Here is a 19,419-nt window from a genome sequence, read left to right on the forward strand (position 1 = left end):
CCAACGAATACCAGCATGCACCTGTTTGTGTGTGTGACTGAGATAAACAAGAAGAGAACGAGTGAAAGGATAGATGGACGCCCCTCAAGGTTTCCTGTCACAGCAATGTCATTGCTGGAGGCTGGCGTATCCCATGTTTCCATACACTACTGGATGATGTTTAGTGCAGCAGCAGTGACACACTATATGCTTTCCTCCTAAATAAAACCCTGCTGTCATTAAACCATTATGTTATCATCAGCCAATCACACGAGAGCTCACATTAAAACAGCGATATGATGGCAGAACTCTCCTCAGGTTAAATGCACTCAGATTAACATGAGAAATTTCAATTTAAGATAGGAATATTGAGTTAGTATCACACAGCTATCAAAAATTCACAAGCTGCAGTTATAATGCATATTTGTCCCTGATTTTTTACTCTTATAGCTATACTGTTTTACTGTTATTATTATAATTATAATTAAATAAGCCAGGTGTTTAATATAGCCAAATTCTTTTTTAGTTGCACTGAAAATATAACAATTGCACATTACCACATTTTACACAGTGTATAAATACCAAAAAATAAGAACATATATCAAAACACTACTGTTCAAACGACTGGGATCAGTAAGAGACATTTATAAATGTTATAAAAGAGTTCTATTTCAAATAAATGTAAATAAAGTTTTTTTTTAAGTAAAAAGAATGGTTTCCACCTAATTATCAAGCAGCACAACTGTTTTTACATTGATAATAATAAGAAATGTTTTCTGGAGGATCAAGTGGCACTAAAGTCTGGAGTAATGGCTGTTGAAAATTCAGCTTTACCATCAAAGGATTAACTATGTAATTTTTTGTATAATATTTCACAATATTACTATGTGTGTTTGTTTGTTTGTTTGTTTGTAGGCTTGATGAGAGTAAGACACTACTTTGAAAGACATAGAAAATCTTGCTGACCCCAAACTTTTAAAAGGAATAACATGAGTTAGGTCTTTGTATAGTTTAGTCACTGTAAAAAACGTTCACTCTGACACTCTAGACATGGAGGTTTAGTAATTTCCCCATTATCGTTCTGTCATCTGCAAAATCTCCTCTTCTCTTCTCTCATATGAGACGGTAAGTGTGCTACTATATGATACAATCTCTAGAAGAGAGACTCTATCTTAAACCCAGTTACACTAATTCAAAATCCTTACAGCTATGAATTGATGTGAGGAACTAGCATAATGTAAATCCTCACTCAATACGTTTTATTTTCTGGCAGTAATATTCATTCAAGACTTGTTCTATGCAAATTCACATACATGCAAAGCATCCAAAGCATCATAAGCACAGCACCTCGGGTTATAGTCACGCAGCAGCAGAATACAGCTGTCAGTCCTGTTTGAAGTGCTAATACTCTTCTGCTCATAGACATTTCAGTATACAACTACATTTATAACCAAAGACACAACCTTACATTTTCAGCAGTCATAACAACCAAATTCTGAGAAGGGTTTGTGGGTTATAGTTTTACTGGAAATCAATCATATTTGGGATGTAACATTGTAGTATATATATATATACCGTAATTCCTCAAATAACAGCCGGGGCCTTTATTTACCTGAACTGTATGTAACAGGCTTTTATTAGAGGCAGGCCTTTATTTCTAATTCCATCTGTTATATAAGGAATTGTTTTAAATAACCCGTTTTAAATTAAAAGCGATTGCGTTCCAGTGGACACAGATCATAACATTAGCACAGAATCAGTTCAGAATCAATCACCAAAAGAATCAAGAAGGGTCTGGCTGCAGACTTGCACTTGCACTCTCAGACTTGCACTCTCAGACACTTGTGTTTCCGCTAGCGACGTCACTTGCAGTCTTTATTTTTTTTATTTTGTTCTACAACCCGAATTCCGGAAAAGTTGGGACGTTTTTTAAATTTTAATAAAATGAAAACTAAAGGAATTTCAAATCACATGAGCCAATATTTTATTCACAATAGAACATAGATAACGTAGCGAATGTTTAAACGGAGAAATTTTACACTTTTATCCACTTAATTAGCTCATTTAAAATTTAGTGCCTGCTACAGGTCTCAAAAAAGTTGGCACGGGGGCAACAAATGGCTAAAAAAGCAAGCAGTTTTGAAAAGATTCAGCTGGGAGAACATCTAGTGATTAATTAAGTTAATTGATATCAGGTCTGTAACATGATTAGCTATAAAAGCTTTGTCTTAGAGAAGCAGAGTCTCTCAGAAGTAAAGATGGGCAGAGGCTCTCCAATCTGTGAAAGACTGCGTAAAAAAATTGTGGAAAACTTTAAAAACAATGTTCCTCAACGTCAAATTGCAAAGGCTTTGCAAATCTCATCATCTACAGTGCATAACATCATCAAAAGATTCAGAGAAACTGGAGAAATCTCTGTGCGTAAGGGACAAGGCCGAAGACCTTTATTGGATGCCCATGGTCTTCGGGCTCTCAGACGACACTGCATCACTCATCGGCATGATTGTGTCAATGACATTACTAAATGGGCCCAGGAATACTTTCAGAAACCACTGTCGGTAAACACAATCCGCCGTGCCATCAGCAGATGCCAACTAAAGCTCTATCATGCAAAAAGGAAGCCATATGTGAACATGGTCCAGAAGCGCCATCGTGTCCTGTGGGCCAAGGCTCATTTAAAATGGACTATTTCAAAGTGGAATAGTGTTTTATGGTCAGACGAGTCCAAATTTGACATTCTTGTTGGAAATCACGGACGCCGTGTCCTCCGGGCTAAAGAGGAGGGAGACCTTCCAGCATGTTATCAGCGTTCAGTTCAAAAGCCAGCATCTCTGATGGTATGGGGGTGCATAAGTGCATACGGTATGGGCAGCTTGCATGTTTTGGAAGGCTCTGTGAATGCTGAAAGGTATATAAAGGTTTTAGATCAACATATGCTTCCCTCCAAACAACGTCTATTTCAGGGAAGGCCTTGTTTATTTCAGCAGGACAATGCAAAACCACATACTGCAGCTATAACAACAGCATGGCTTCGTCGTAGAAGAGTCCGGGTGCTAACCTGGCCTGCCTGCAGACCAGATCTTTCACCTATAGAGAACATTTGGCGCATCATTAAACGAAAAATACGTCAAAGACGACCACGAACTCTTCAGCAGCTGGAAATCTATATAAGGCAAGAATGGGACCAAATTCCAACAGCAAAACTCCAGCAACTCATAGCCTCAATGCCCAGACGTCTTCAAACTGTTTTGAAAAGAAAAGGAGATGCTACACCATGGTAAACATGCCCCGTCCCAACTATTTTGAGACCTGTAGCAGAAATCAAAATTGAAATGAGCTCATTTTGTGCATAAAATTGCAAACTTTCTCAGTTTAAACATTTGCTATGTTATCTATGTTCTATTGTGATTAAAATATTGGCTCATGTGATTTGAAAGTCTTTTAGTTTTCATTTTATTAAAATTTAAAAAACGTCCCAACTTTTCCGGAATTCGGGTTGTATTTATTGATAACTTTTTGTTTGAATCTCTCAACATTTTACAGCAGTAGCCAGGTGGTGAAGACAAGAAAAAACTAACTAAATTACAATGTCACTTGCAATCGCTACTTGCACTCTCCGCTACCTGTGACGTCACTTGCAATCAACACAAATCGTGCATGTTGCCAATGGAGACAAGACGCTGTGGTGGTAATTAAACGATTAAAACTAAATTAGTAGGCCTACTACTATAATGTACAGGGTCCTGCAAGAAAAAGACAAGACCGGCAAATCCGTGGCCACAGAACAGCAGAATATGAACGCAATGCACAAAGTCTTTCTAAGCGTTTTCCTCCTGTAGAAAAAACAAACACTTAATATGGCATAATGTATTAGGATCATAGACTGTATAAAAACATGGACGTAGTGTCCGTGACGTCACCCGTAGACTCCTGAAGAGAGTTTTTGAAGCCTAAAAGTGTGTAGAGCGGGCCGTCGCCATCTTGGCAGCGCGTCACCGTGCGACTCTGCCGGACAATCAAAAATGGGCAAAAAGGCTGGAGCTAGTTGCTGTAGCCACACCCACCTAGCACGACGGCAGTGTCAGCAGCGGCAATCCACCTGTCACTCAAGTGGCTACTCCCTTAATTATGCAGAACTTTACGTCTTAATATAATTTAAACAGATGAGTTAAAAAAAAATTCACCCCCCTCACAGTTGTCATGAAGGGCAAAATTAGCTATTTAGACCAAAATCATTTTTTGAACCAGGCTGTAAACATGTTTTTTCCTGCTGTAAAGTTGGGCATTTTAACATGGGGAGTGTATGGAACTGACTCCCTTTTGCAGCCAGCCTCAATCGGCCAGTCGATGAATTGCAGTTTTAGTCACTTCCTTATTGGCCTCACGAGAGAGAGCGGGAGGTTGGCGCTCGATTAGGATACGTTAAGTTCAATTAAAAGACCAAATTCGATTTATAGTTATTATTTAATGTACTAGAAGGCAATCAGATGGCTATGAACACAATGCGAACGCTTAATGTGGCCTAATAACAGACTAAGATGATAAAGACAATTCAGTAGGCCTAGCCTATATGTCTTGTTGATGACTCAACGTATATACAGACCAGCAAATATGAACGTGCATTATGAAATGCATTAAGTGATTTTAAAAGGATCAGCTCCATACAGGCAAGCAGACGAGTACAGAACGCAGTGCGTTAAATTGTACATTAAACGTTTTCCTCCTATAGAAAATCATTATAAATAAAACACATAATGTACCTTAATGGACAAAGACAGTGATATAAACGAGTTGTAGACAGTTTATTCTATATGGAAAAATGCTTAACGCGAAACTTTACGCGTTGCGTTTATTCACCACCACAGCGTCTTGTCTCCATTGGCAACAAGCACGATTTGTGTCGATTGCAAGTGTCGCAGGTAGCAGAGAGTGCAAGTAGAGATTGCAAGTGACATTGTAATTTAGTTTATTTTTTCTTGTCTTCGCCACCTGGCTGTTATAAAATGTTGGGAAATTCAAACAAAAAGTAAAAAAAAACTAGCGGAAGTGCAAGTGTCTGAGAGTGCAAGTCTGAGAATGCAGGTCTGAGAGTGCAAGTGCAAGTCTGCAGCCAGACCCTCTTGGAAGAATCAGTTCGGTTCAGACGCGCTGTGTGTCAGTCTGCTTCACGCTGAATCATGCATGCGCAGTATCGGTTCTCGAATCGGACGCGTCCGACAGAAACGCTTCTCGGTTCAGTGTACCGGTGATCCAAAAACCGATGCATGCGTTTCGAACGAGAAACGCTCCGGCATTGGGTGTGTACGTTCGTTTTCTTGCTCTGCTGCACAACTTTTCCCCCGGCCTTTATTTAAGACCGGCCTTTATTTGTCCGTGTTGACCACGCCCCCGGCCACTACAAGAGACCCGGCGTTTATTTGAATACCGGTTTTTATTTGAGGAATTACGATATATATATATATATATATATATTTACGAATCACACTCTTGTCAATTAAATTTTGATCGTTGCACTTTTTCCCATTCTGGCCTTTAATGAACAAAATCCTGGACTTCAACCAACTGGACCGCTTGAGATTTTTTGAGTAATAGGCTACTGAATGTCTTTGAGCTTCTTAGCTTCCTGCAATCTGATGAAGTTCACAAATAACAATGGTTTATGGTGAGGATTTGATCATGGATCAGAAAAGGAGCAAATCTGAGCTGGGTCTGATTCACAGTGTTTTTACACTTTTACTCTGCCAAACTGTGCTGTACCAATTGATTGAGAAAACAGACAAAAAAATCTAAATAAATAAACAGGACAATAATAGGGCCAGAGAGTTTCTGACCTTGTATCTGTGAGGACAAAGTGTTTAGATTAAGTATTAAACTGTTAAATTAAATGTTCTCTCATTACCAACATTATCACTATGATTATAGGCCATAGGAGTAAGAAAAGGGGACTGACTCCAGTTTTATATTTAGGACAGTTTGAGAGTATAAGCATAAAAAGAAAACTAATTTTACAATGCCGCACACAATCAAAGTAAATCATTGTATTTTGAATAACTTTCTAACCTCTTGAGTTTAACAACACGTCCCTCTGAATATCTATTTGGCGGAACTGTAAAATGTAATTTGTAACCATTCCTCTACCTGTCCTTCAACCCATCAGACATATTCTGTGCAGAAACTCAAATCAGACACAAATCAACTCAACAGCTCTCAAACAATCAGAACGGAGGCAAAATTAAGGTGGTGTCAGGATGGTTATTTTTTAGATCACAAGGATAAATGCTATTTTAACCATGACTGTCCTGATATATGTGATGCACAATAATTTAAACAGCTGAAGAGAGGTTAATGTTTACAGCATAAGATAAGACACTTGTAAAAAAAGCATCCACTCAGGTTATATATACTGTATATATATATATATATATACAGTACAGACCAAAAGTTTGGAAACATTACTATTTTTAATGTTTTTGAAAGAAGTTTCTTCTGCTCATCAAGCCTGCATTTATTTGATCAAAAATACAGAAAAAACAGTAATATTGTAAAATATTATTACAACTTAAAATAATAGTTTTCTATTTGAATATACTTTAAAAAAATAATTTATTCCTGTGATGCAAAGCTGAATTTTCAGCATCATTACTCCAGCCTTCAGTGTCACATGTAACATCCAGTCTATCACATGATCATTTAGAAATCATTCTAATATTCTGATTTATTATGAGTGTTGGAAACAGTTCTGCTGTCTAATCTATTTGATGAATAAAAGGTTAAAAAGAACTGCATTTATTCAAAATAAAAATAAAAAATTCTAATAATATATATTCTAATAATATATTGTCTTTACTATCACTTTTTGTCAATTTAACACATCCTTGCTGAATAAAAGTATTGATTTTATTTAAAAAAAGAAAGAAAAAAAATTACTGACCCCAAATTACTGACCAGTAGTGTATATTGTTATTACAAAATATTTATATTTTAAAAACATAGCTTCTTTTTTTTTTTTTTTTTTTTACTTTTTATTCATCAAAGTATCCTAAAAAAGTATCACATGTTCTGAAAAAATATTAAGCAGCAGAACTGTTTCCAACTTTGATAATGAATCATCATATTAGAATGATTTCTAAATGATCATGTGATAGACTGGATGTTACATGTGACACTGAAGGCTGGAGTAATGATGCTGAAAATTCATCTTTGCATCACAGGAATAAATGATAATTTAAAGTATAATAAATTTAAAAACAATTATTTTAAATTGTAATAATATATCAGAATATTAAATTATTTTCTGTATTTTTGATCAAATAAATGCAGGCTTGATGAGCAGAAGAAACTTCTTTCAAAAACATTAAAAATAGTAATGTTTCCAAACTTTTGGTCTGTACTGTATATATTATATATTATAAGTAAAATTTATTTTTTAAATCACAGTTACTGTTTACTACAGGGAACCACACTGGTACTGCATGTGGTCTGCTTGTAATGATTTGTTCTCAGTTCTAAAGTTCTACTTGGATGGGTTAAAAGCAGAGCACCAATTGCGAGTCTGAGTTACCATACTTGGCAAATGTCATGACTTTCACTTTTTTACATTTCTTTCTTTAACAAGTTCAACTTCACAGCTCATAGATCACCAAAAATGAAAATGAGTTATTATACTGTTATTATACTCCCTCTCTGGCCATCAAAGATGTACAGTCGTGGCCAAAAGTTTTGAGAATTACATAAATATTGGAAATTGGAAAAGTTGCTGCTTAAGTTTTTATAATAGCAATTTGTATATACTCCAGAATGTTATGAAGAGTGATCAGATGAATTGCATAGTCCTTCTTTGCCATGATCGTCTTGTTAACTCAGGTAAGAATGTTGACGAGCACAAGGCTGGAGATCATTATGTCAGGCTGATTGGGTTAGAATGGCAGACTTGACATGTTAAAAGGAGGGTGATGCTTGAAATCATTGTTCTTCCATTGTTAACCATGGTGACCTGCAAAGAAACGCATGCAGCCATCATTGCGTTGCATAAAAATGGCTTCACAGGCAAGGATATTGTGGCTACTAAGATTGCACCTAAATCAACAATTTATAGGATCATCAAGAACTTCGAGGAAAGAGGTTCAATTCTTGTAAAGAAGGCTTCAGGGCGTCCAGAAAGTCCAGCAAGCGCCAGGATCGTCTCCTAAAGAGGATTCAGCTGCGGGATCAGAGTGCCACCAGTGCAGAGGAAAAAAAAACATCAGGGACAGATTGATCTTCTGCAGAAAGTATAGTGAATGAACTGCTGAGGACTGGGGCAAAGTCATATTCTCAGATGAAGCCCCTTTCCGATTGTTTGGGGCATCTGGAAAAAGGCTTGTCCGGAGAAGAAAAGGTGAGAGCTACCATCAGTCCTGTGTCATGCTAACAGTAAAGCATCCTGACACCATTCATGTGCGGGGTTGCTTCTCATCCAAGGGAGTGGGCTCACTCACAATTCTGCCCAAAAACACAGCCATGAATAAAGAATGGTACCAAAACACCCTCCAACAGCAACTTCTTCCAACAATCCAACAACAGTTTGGTGAAGAACAATGCATTTTCCAGCACGATGGAGCACCGTGCCATAAGGCAAAAGTGATAACTAAGTGGCTCGGGGAACAGAATGTTGAAATTTTGGGTCCATGGCCTGGAAACTCCCCAGATCTTAATCCCATTGAGAACTTGTGGTCAATCCTCAAGAGGCGGGTGGACAAACAAAAACCCACTAATTCTGACAAACTCCAGAAGTGATTATGAAAGAATGGGTTGCTATCAGTCAGGATTTGGCCCAGAAGTTGATTGAGAGCATGCCCAGTCGAATTGCAGAGGTACTGAAAAAGAAGGGCCAACACTGCAAATACTGACTCTGCATAAATGTCATGTAATTGTCGATAAAAGCCTTTGAAACGTATGAAGTGCTTGTAATTATATTTCAGTACATCACAGAAACAACTGAAACAAAGATCTAAAAGCAGTTTAGTAGCAAACTTTTTGAAAACTAATATTTATGTAATTCTCAAAACTTTTGGCCACGACTGTAGGTAACTTTTTTCTACAGTAGAGCAGTAAAGATAATTTTTTGCTGAAACTTGATCGTTGCCCGTTTTTGAGGGAGAATAAATTAATAGCACATTTTCATTTTTGGGTGATCGATCCCTTTAAGAAGTAGCTTCTTCACTGTGCCTCCTGTATTAGATGTATTAAACTGAATGTCAATTTTATTCAAATGTAATGACCAAGTATATGACTCTGTACATCAACTATGATAATTTAATGGCTTTGCAATGTAAGCAAAGTAAATAAGTAAATAAATAAATTACTATAGTACGATACAGATTTTATTACGCTTACAGCAGTATGTTCAATTGTCTTTAAGAAATTAATAATTTTATTCAAATAGGATGCATTAGATTGATCATGATCTTGGAAAGAGATTTTGTAATCTATACACTACAACATTTGCATTGGGAAACACCGTTAGGCATATTACACAACAAAATATCACATGACCATGAGAATGTATCTAGATCACACCAGCAATCTCAGCGTCTACAAGATTCATCCAGGAAATCTTTCTTCTTCACCTCTCGATCCCTTCCTTTCATCCTAGTAGGGCTTTCATCCCCTTGTTTTCTTTCATCTCCACTTTATGCTTTCGTTTGGTATACCCTCCTGTCTTCCTTGACACCTATTTCTCCTTTTCATTCATTACACACACTGTCACCTTCGACACCTCCATTTTCTGCACTCTTCACTCTCTATAGAGCACAACAGTCAGGTTCCGGAAGTAAAAACTCCTTTCACTTTCTCCTAAGGGAAAGTAATTTTTAACAATAACTGATAAAACTTTAAAGACAGACATGTTGTGAGCTCTGAGGTTGTTAAGTGATTGTATATGCTTTTGTTAAACCCATCTGATCGCATTAATTCAACTTGTTTTTATAAAATTGTCTAAAGGCCTTGACACACCTTTTAAACAAATGCTCAAATGACAAAAACAAACTACCTGAAAGACATTCATTTCCTTTCACTCAGGTGCATTTACAGAATAGCTGGCTGTTGGCTGCAGCCTTTGCAGTGTGTTGAGCCCAGGACCCACCAAACCGACGTCAACCAACTAACGGCGACGAAAGCCGATTGTGTTGTTACTTCATATCGGCTGCGTCTGGGCCCAAAAGCTGCACTTGAACACACCAAATAGATAATGCCAACTGAAAACTGAGATATACCTTTCCATAACTGTAGGTGGCAGTAGTTTGTATTGTCATTCCAAAAAGGGAAACTGGAACTAGTACTGCACACATACAAACATAAACAAAACAGCATTTGTGTACCATTTTCACAGTACTTTTTCGCTCACCACAGAGGGATTTGCTTGTGCGAATATGTCTGATATTCTGCAAATGGCTCTCACATAATTCGGAAAAACCGCACTAAATGGGTGAAATCTTGGATTGCTACAGCAAATAGCTCAAGGGGCTTTCCTGAACCTTTGTGGAGAGCTAGAGATAGCTGAAACCTCCGATCTAAAAATGTTGCTCGTCTTTTTCCTGTTCAGTTCCTCATGTTGAAGGAACATGTTGAAAAAGCGGAACTTTTTGGGCCAGATGCACACAGTGTCAGGTGACAACACAGCCAGCTTTCATCGCCGCTAGTTCTTTGATGTTGATTTGGTTTGTCACAACCTTAACACAGCGGTTTTCAACCAGGGGGCCTCAGCAAACTTCTAAAAGATTATTTAAATTGATTTAATCAAAAATTTTAAAAACAATCAAATAAGCTAAAATGTCTAACAAAAAATACCTTATTTTATGTCACCCCTTACAAAACTGTTTTTCTTTTAAGAATAAAGGGTCTTACAGTCCTGGATATATGAGGTAGTCCACTTAAAAAGCTGAGATATCTAGACCTGGAAAAGTCTTGTAAGTGTATATAATCTTATAAACCTTATAAATTGCCATATTTTATATTTTATGAATGTGCATTTTTTTCTAGTTGTACCAAGCTCTTCAATATTTTATCGGGTAGAAATTGTGAGTAAAAATAAAAGTTACAAAATTTAAAGCCCTTCTCCTTATCCAGTTATTCACGAATGACTGGAAAAGTCGTTGGAGTTAAAATAAAGTTGAGAACCACTGGTCTAACAACTTATGACTTGTTACAACTCAAATCGATTTTCCAGCAGAAAATGAAAGAACAGAAGGAGAGAACTTGTCAGATACTCTCTCCTGTTCTACTCTTCTTCTGATTATCTGTAGTGAAGCTCCTGTAATGAGCATCAGTGTTCTCCATCCTCGACCAATCCTTCTTTTGTAGGCATACCGGCCCTCCCTGTCGTGCTTACCAAAGCTGTTCTGTCCCAAGAGAGCGTGGGTATGCCTTCAGCAGCCAATCTCTTTCTCTCCTACTCTCTCCCTGCCTTCCTCAGTCTCACTCCAAGCAAGCATTCCCTTAGTTTCAATCCATCTCTCTATCTCTCATCTGCTGTATGTGCTTTACTCTGCAGAAGAAATTTCTTGTTTTCTCTTGTAGCATTTCTGTCTCAGGCCTCATAGGAAATCTTTCTGTCATTCTTCTCATGCTTTATTTCTTCTCCCAGCAGATTTCAGGGACAAATGCCTCTAAGCCCCTCTTTGCCCATCTCTCTTCCTTTTTCTCTTTTGTTTTTCTGCCTCCATTTCGCAGCCTCCTTTCTGGGGGAGTTACTTTAAAAAATTGTGAAGTCATGGCCTAATGGTTAGAGATTCAGACTCGTAATCCAAAGATTGCGAGTCTCGGTCCGGTTGTGTGTGTGTGTGTGTGTGTTCACTGCTGTGTGTGTGCACTTTGGATGGGGTAAATGCAGAGCACGAATTCCGAGTATGGGTCACCATACTTGGCTGTAAAGTCACGTCACTTTCACTTTCAAATACAAGACAAAAGCGGAATCTAAAGAAAAAGAAAAAGTAAAGCAAAACTCACCACCATGATACTACACTGTTGTGGGTGGTCGCCTGTGTGTTGCTAAGTATTCCTTCCACTAAGAGTTTTTTTGAGCATGTGACTATATGGTAGCTAGGGTGTTCTTGGTGGTCATAAAGCCATGGTCACATTACATTTTGAACATGCCTTATTTCTATACACACTGCAATTTCTGTAACAATGTCAAACTCTGTAGCATCTGTTTACACAAACATAATTCAACATACATCAAAAATGTAAAAATATGCAATCTACTCAACTGCAACACTGCAATCCTTCAGATTTAAAGTTTGTGTTCTTTTTATTCAGCTAAGAGGTCACAATGTGACTTATCAGTCTTTCATTGGCCACGTCTTTTCATCGTATGAATCACCAAACATCACAAAATTCACATGAGTTTGCAAAATTCACATTTCCTTTGCATTTCCTATGTGTTGAATTTGTATGTATAGGAATGGAAGGCAATGAAATGAAAAGTATAGTCGGACCGCCCCTTAAGAGTTCACCAAAAATGAAAATTCTGGCATCACTTACTTACCCTCAAGAACACAAAATATATACTTTTTAAGAGAATAAAATTGTCCTTACAATGAAAGTCAATGGATTTCCAATGTATGGACCCCATTGACTTTCACAGTATGGACAAAAACAATTGAAACATTCTTTAAAATATCTTCAGGGTTGGAATTAATTGAAAGTGAGTAAATGATAACAAAATATTTACTTGTGAGTGAAATGTGTCCTTAAATGCACATTTTTTAATTATTTTTTAGTTCAACAGGTAAGTCCAAATGCTTAGAAAAGTAATAGCAATCAAATAGCACACTTCCACTCAGCAAGCCACATGATTTGAGGTCCGTAGTGCACACAATGTGATTCAAGTTGCACAGAAGTTTATTCCTTAGGGTTCAAATAGTAATTTCCTTCACAAAACCACTAAATTCCTCTGTGACAACATGCTCACACACTCACTCCAGCTATAATGGGTGTGATGACTTCCTCTGCATCCTATGGTATTCCAACACATCCACTGAAAGCTCGGAGACAAAACCACAAATGTATACACAAACACACACACACATTCAAGCATCATTAGCAGTGTTTGTTTCCCCCTCTCTCTCTTTCCCATCCTCCTGTTTCTCCAGGAATGGATCCCTCAATTCCTCTCTGAGCTCCCACACCCACTGATAGATCCTTATCCCACCCATCCCTCAAAACCCTGCTCACCAGCAGAGCCCTTGGATCCCACAGACACAGAGCAATCGACATGAACCACCAAAGGACACACACAAACACCTTCCAACCCAACCTTGCCTCACCCCCTCATCAAATTGGTAAAAAAATAAATAAATAAATAAAACACAGCAGATGAGGAAAAAAAAAACATGGCAACTAACAAAATACATGCTATGTAAGAATGGATGAAGATAAGGTTGACATGCCTTGTGATGGTGCATTTCCCATAATGCCTTCACCACGCTCCGCTGCCTTCAAAAGAGAGCCACGAGCCTGCTTCCTGATCCACCCTCCTGGTCCTCCTCCTCTCTCTTGTCTTCACTCCGTGTCGTTAGCCTCTCCTGGAGCCAGCTGCACTTTTTTCACTCCTTTTCTCCTTCCGTCCCTACCTTCCTTTGTCTCGCTCTCTCACTCTTGTCCTCTGTTCCTTTCCCTCTCTCTCTCTGCGCGTGAGATGGGCTTTCTCCAGCTGGTTCTCGCAGGCAGCACCGTACGCGTGTGAGGCGATGTGTGTGTGTGTGTGTGTGTGTTTTCGTGCAACTCAGGGAGAACGAGCATGTGCGGTCGTGTGTTCATGGGTGTGTGTGTATATGTCCTTGCTCAGTGCTGTGCAATTGAGCTGGTTTACGAGTGCTGGAGAATTGAGAAGCTGCAAAGAGCTTTTACTAGAGCTTTTACACACTTGCTTGAACTAAACAAGAAGAAAAAAAATTAACAGATTAGCATGGTTATGTTGTTCTCCTCTCTCTCTCTCTCTTTTTTAAAGGTACAGTCTGTTCTCTGCAGTTATTGTGCTAATCTCTTTTCTCTTTGCCCTTCTCTCTTTCTCGGTCCCTGCAGACTCCTTTGTAGAGGAACATTAGGTGCTCTAGGGATTGGAGCTCTCCGTGGTTCAGAAAGTCACCGTAAGGGCCCCAGGGAGCAGTGCTGAGGCGGGGGAGGGAGGGGAAGCCATGGAGGTCCCTCTATAAGCTCAGTAAGACCACTGGGTTCAATTTAACATGGAAATGAATTTGGGAAGGAGCTAAAGGGTTAGTTTACTCAAATAAATAAATAAATATAAATTAAATTCTAAAAAAAAAAAAAAAACGTATTTGTATTATATCAATAATAATAACGCCAGCAATGCATTAATTGTTAATAATAATTATTACTATTATTGTTTTTGTTATTCTATTTCTAAATATTATATGATAAATATTATTATATTATTGTGTATTATTATTATTATTATGTATTGTTTAGAAATAATATCACTACAATAATAATAATTGTTGTTGATATTTGATGTTTATTATTTTTCTTGTATTGTTATTTTTAAATTATTATTATTATTACTTATTATGTATTATATTATTGGTATTATAATTGTTTTTGTTGTTATTGTTGCTGTTATTTTTAAACATTCTCATTCTTAAATATATTACTAATTATTATTATGTTTAATTATTTTTTGTGGTGTTATTGCTGTTTTAAATATTATTATTGTTGTTGCTGTTTTATTTAATCTTATTATTAAATAAGTGGGGGTGTCTCAAACATTACTTAAAACGGACATGTTTTTTTGTTATATTAAGATCATATTTCAGCATATTTAAAAACATGCTATAAAGTCCAGCATATCTTGTCCATTATATAGAATTTAAAATATCTTATTCTGTGCTTCACAGGAAAATGAAAGTCATTCAGGTGTGGAACAACATGAGGGTGATTAAAAGATGGCAAATTTACATTTTTGGATCCTCTATCCATTTAAATAATTAAGATAATGACAGTAATTAACAAAGAATGAGTGAAAAGGTATAATGGTATTGCCAATTGAAGACAGGAAAGGATGGATGTGTGAAGTCATGAGTGTGTGTAGCCTAAGGAAACACACTGTGATAGTGATCCTGTGTGCGTGAGGGTTTGACAGAAGCTCAGTGTAGAAATGTCAAGGAAGTGTTGCATGATTGCAATGAAACAAGGCGAGGTTGCCATGACAGCAGCATGTCCTTCTGCATGGGAAGGGGAGGATTTTTGCCCAATTTAGCAGATGAAGCTGATGAAGGACATGACTCTATGGCAATTAGGTGCAACACACACAAGCATGCACAAAAACAGATATACAATAATGACATTAATAAGCAGTCACAGTAACACTCTTTTAAATCAGTCCTTTACCTCTGACCATAGACCACAAATCAAGCCACCTTTCTTATTAACATAATTAAATTAATCAAGGTTTTCTAAAGGTCACATAGAAAATCTGTCCTAAAAGTACAATGTGGGAGGTTTGAATGTGAAACTGCTGTACAATGTGACACAATCATAGCAATCAGAAGATGTTTGATGTTTAATATACAGCTATGCAGAGTGGGACCTTTAGACCAATGAGATTTCACTGTGGGTTGGGCTACTCAGTGCAATGCCAGTGTTTCCCAAAACATAGACTTTACTTGGGTGGGCCGCCCAAATATATTTGGGGAACATTTTTGCTTTTATTATTTTTATCCTCTTTTACTTTTTTTTATCTGCCAAAGCGTTTGCACCTACGTCACCATTTGGTCAGTTACCCAGATGCGCAGCCATATTGGAGATACTCGAATGTAAACAACAGCATGGATTGCACAATATCATGATGTCTAAACCATGGAAAAAACATGTGGAAGCTGTTATCATATAAAGAAGGACATAGTAAGCAGGAAAGGTTGCTATATTTTGACAAACTAACAGGTTCTAAAGATCTGTACGATCTGGCTCCTTTGTCATGGACTGATGACACAACAATTCTTCCCTCTATTCTTTATCCTTATATTTATTCTACATCTTATATTTAATGGAAATATAAGATGTATTTCCATTACCTTTCAAATGGCGCAAACTGAAATGGAAAATTTGCCCCATTGGAAACACTTCAATTTCGTAAAAGCTCCATATAAGCATAAAACACAATAATCTTTGTATGCTTGCATGAGGTGGTTTTTCAGACAATTCCAAAAAAGGCATATTTAGCAAATCTGCAAATGAAAACAGTTTGTCTCATTTACAGGTCACTTGGCGTACGTAAATGTCACATGATCAATCCTTTAATGTACTATAACATACCAGAAACACCTCATACATGGCCACTTTCAAGTATAAGGGGCTGTCCTTGCCATTAATGCTTGGATAACTCCTATTTACACTGCATTTTTGGTATTTTGGTTACACAATAAAATGCATTTAATTTTAATTTCCATTTAATTCATAGTAAACTTCTGAAGCTGGGATGCTATGCCAAAGGAAGAAAAGTCAAAGAATATTATTTGACACATACTGAACATAGACTTTACTAGTATCAAAAAAATCTGTGTTCCATTAACTGTGACAATATATGAGAAAGTAAGAAGAACTCTACCATTTAAATGCTGTAATTTTGCATAATTTAAAGTGCATAATATGAGTATGTAATTACAAAAAATAATAGGCCACGTAATTACAGTATAATGGATTTCAATAAATAAAAATATTGTTAAAATTCAAACATTATTTGTTATTTGACACATATAGTAGACCATTTTTGTGCAGTGGAGGATTTTCCACCTGGCTACCACTGCAAGTATATTTCAGACCTGTGGGAAGCTCTGGACGTTGTGAAAATAGAAACCAAGTGATCAACAAAATGTCCTGCCACAGGTGCAGCTAGTTAAGACAAAAGCTCAGGTTCAGAGCTTTCATCACTTCACACTTTATCACATGGCGCCTGCAGAGGACACGGTGTAACTGTGACATCATGCACTACAGGAGAAAAGACATGGAACAGATGGTGGAAATACATGAAGGATCATGTAAAGAACACATGAGCACATGCTAAGACAACAATTCATAGTACATGGAAAAACCATGAGCAACAGCAATGGAATAAATATTTTTTTTTAATTGAAGGTCATGTTCAGCTCTGCTCATACTAAGTCACACTTAGTCATGCTAAGAACATGATATGAATCTGAAAGATCATGTTAATGATACACCAAGGGGCATCAATATTGTGAAATGTTATTTCAATTTGAATTTTTTTTTTTCTATTTTAATATATTTTTAAACATAATTTTTCCTGTGATGCAAAGCTTTTCAGCATCATTACTTCAGTCACATGATCCTTAAGAGATTTGCAGCTCAATTATTTTGTTGGTGCTTGTTATTAATAATGGTTTTTATTATTATCAGTTTTAAAAACAGTTTTTGCTGCTTTATAATTTGTGAAAGAGTTTTTGCAGGATTATTTGATGAACAGAACGTTCAAAAGAACATAATTTATTTGAAACAGAAATTTTGTGTAACATTATAAATAAAGACTCACATACATAACCGAGCATTTGAATGGCAGTATGCCATGGTTTTTGCATAAATTTTAAACAGCACAATTGATTTTAACATTGAAAAGAAGAAATGTTTCTTGGCAGCAATTCAGCTTATTAGAATGATTTTTGAAGGATTATGTGACACTAAAGACTGGAGTAATAACATCATTACGAAACTTCATTAAAAACAATAAAAAACTGAATTGAAGGAGTTCTCTGTGTGTGTGTGTGTGTGTGTGTGTGTGTGTGTGTGTGTGTGTGTGTGTGTGTGTGTGTGTGTGTGTGTGCTCTTGTTTTTGTGACATATCAGGACACAACTCTGTATAATGACATGGGTATGACACAGGTATTACAAAAGAAAGTAAAAATCCACAAAGTTTCCTGTGAGGGTTAATGTTAGGTGTAGGGTTGGTGTAGGGCCATAGAATATACAGTTTTTACAGTATAAAAACTATTATGCCTATGGGACGTCCCCACTTTTCACAAAAACAAACGTGTGTTTGTGTGTGTGTGTGTGTGTGTGTGCGTGTGTGTGTGTGTGTGCGTGAAATATATAATACATGGATAATAACAAAAAATTAAAGATTATGATAACTATTATTATTATTCCTATTATTATTATTATTATTATTATTATTATTAAAAATACACACATATTTACACACAAGTGGCTCAAAAATCAGTTTTTGGTCGCATTAAGGTCATAATTCAGTCAGCTATAGAAAGTGTTATGAATCCATGTGAGCACATTGATGATACAACACTGACTCATGGGTTAAAAATCCCTCTGATAATAACTAAGGCAGAAGAAGAATATATACCATGCGAGTTGTGCACGAGTGTTTTGTGCATGTGTTTTTATGGATGCTTCAAAGAAAGAATTCCTAAGATTGACAGATAAAGGGATGGCAAGGGAGAGAGAGAGTTCTTAATGATTTGTATCATTAATAATGTATGGCCAGGCAAGCTCAGGCTCAGGGAACATGACTGCATGCCTGCAGTCCATCTGGTAAATGACAGGAAAAAAAGAAAAGAGTTCAGGATCCAACCTGCTGCTATACCTCTATTAAAAAGAGGGAGATCACAGATCTCAGGCATTGTGCCAGAGAGATATGCATAGTTCAATCTATCACTTGCAAGGTCCAAGATCAGTTAAGCCAATAAACTCACCATCGTGTTATAATGAGATGGGTCAGATCTGATTGCAAATCAACCTCAGTGCGGTTTCTGTTAGTGGTTATTACTGAGCAAAAGGACGGATGAGTCAGAAGAAAAAGGCACCACATTTGAATTCTTATTAATATGCAGTACTGCATGTGATACAGTTGGACCACAGGGGTCTATCATACTCAAACACAAGAGCATGATTCATTAAACACACTCAAACACACACCCTCAATCACACTCATCTTTCACTGTCACTCTAATCTAGAGCATATGCGCCATGACGATGATGATGGGAATGATTTTAATACCCAAGTATTTCTCAAGGTCATTATTATCAGGATGGAAAAAAGTGAAGTAGGAGAAACAGGAACCAGACAGGGAAAAAAGGAACGATGAGTGTGAGAAAAGCAGAAAACAATATGGATTTATTGGAAACAGCAAGAGAGAAAACTGTGAAAGGGTCAGTTTAGTCCTTGAACCCCTACCAAGACTGGACTCTACAAACTGGCAAAACCAGCAGAGAACAATGCAAAACAACTGAGATATTGATGGAGTGTAAACAGCACTCTGCTCATCTAATTTGATATATTAGGACAAAGCATCAGACTCTGCAAAAAATTTTTATTAGTTTATATATAAATAATTATTATTATTATGTGGGAGGGGCTAAGCCAGGTCTATTCAAATCTTGCCCTGGAGGCCCAGTGCACTGCAGAGCTCCAACCCCAAT

The 19,419-nt window shown here is 37.0% G+C and overlaps 1 protein-coding gene across 3 annotated transcripts in view; it reads right to left on the minus strand.

The window, feature by feature from the left end:
* The window catches only part of LOC132149304 (SRC kinase signaling inhibitor 1-like), a 111,693-nt gene extending 97,754 nt beyond the window's left edge, over positions 1 to 13,939 (minus strand). For all 3 annotated transcript variants that reach the window (XM_059558433.1, XM_059558434.1, XM_059558437.1), the window contains exon 1: positions 13,407 to 13,939. In XM_059558433.1, the coding sequence (XP_059414416.1) occupies positions 13,407 to 13,428 (22 nt within the window). In that variant the 5' untranslated portion in view covers positions 13,429 to 13,939. The remainder of the gene's footprint in view (positions 1 to 13,406) is intronic.
* Between the last annotated feature and the right edge of the window lie 5,480 nt (positions 13,940 to 19,419).

This window comes from Carassius carassius, chromosome 9 (assembly GCF_963082965.1).
Source record: "Carassius carassius chromosome 9, fCarCar2.1, whole genome shotgun sequence".
In the NCBI taxonomy this organism is placed as follows: domain Eukaryota; kingdom Metazoa; phylum Chordata; class Actinopteri; order Cypriniformes; family Cyprinidae; genus Carassius; species Carassius carassius.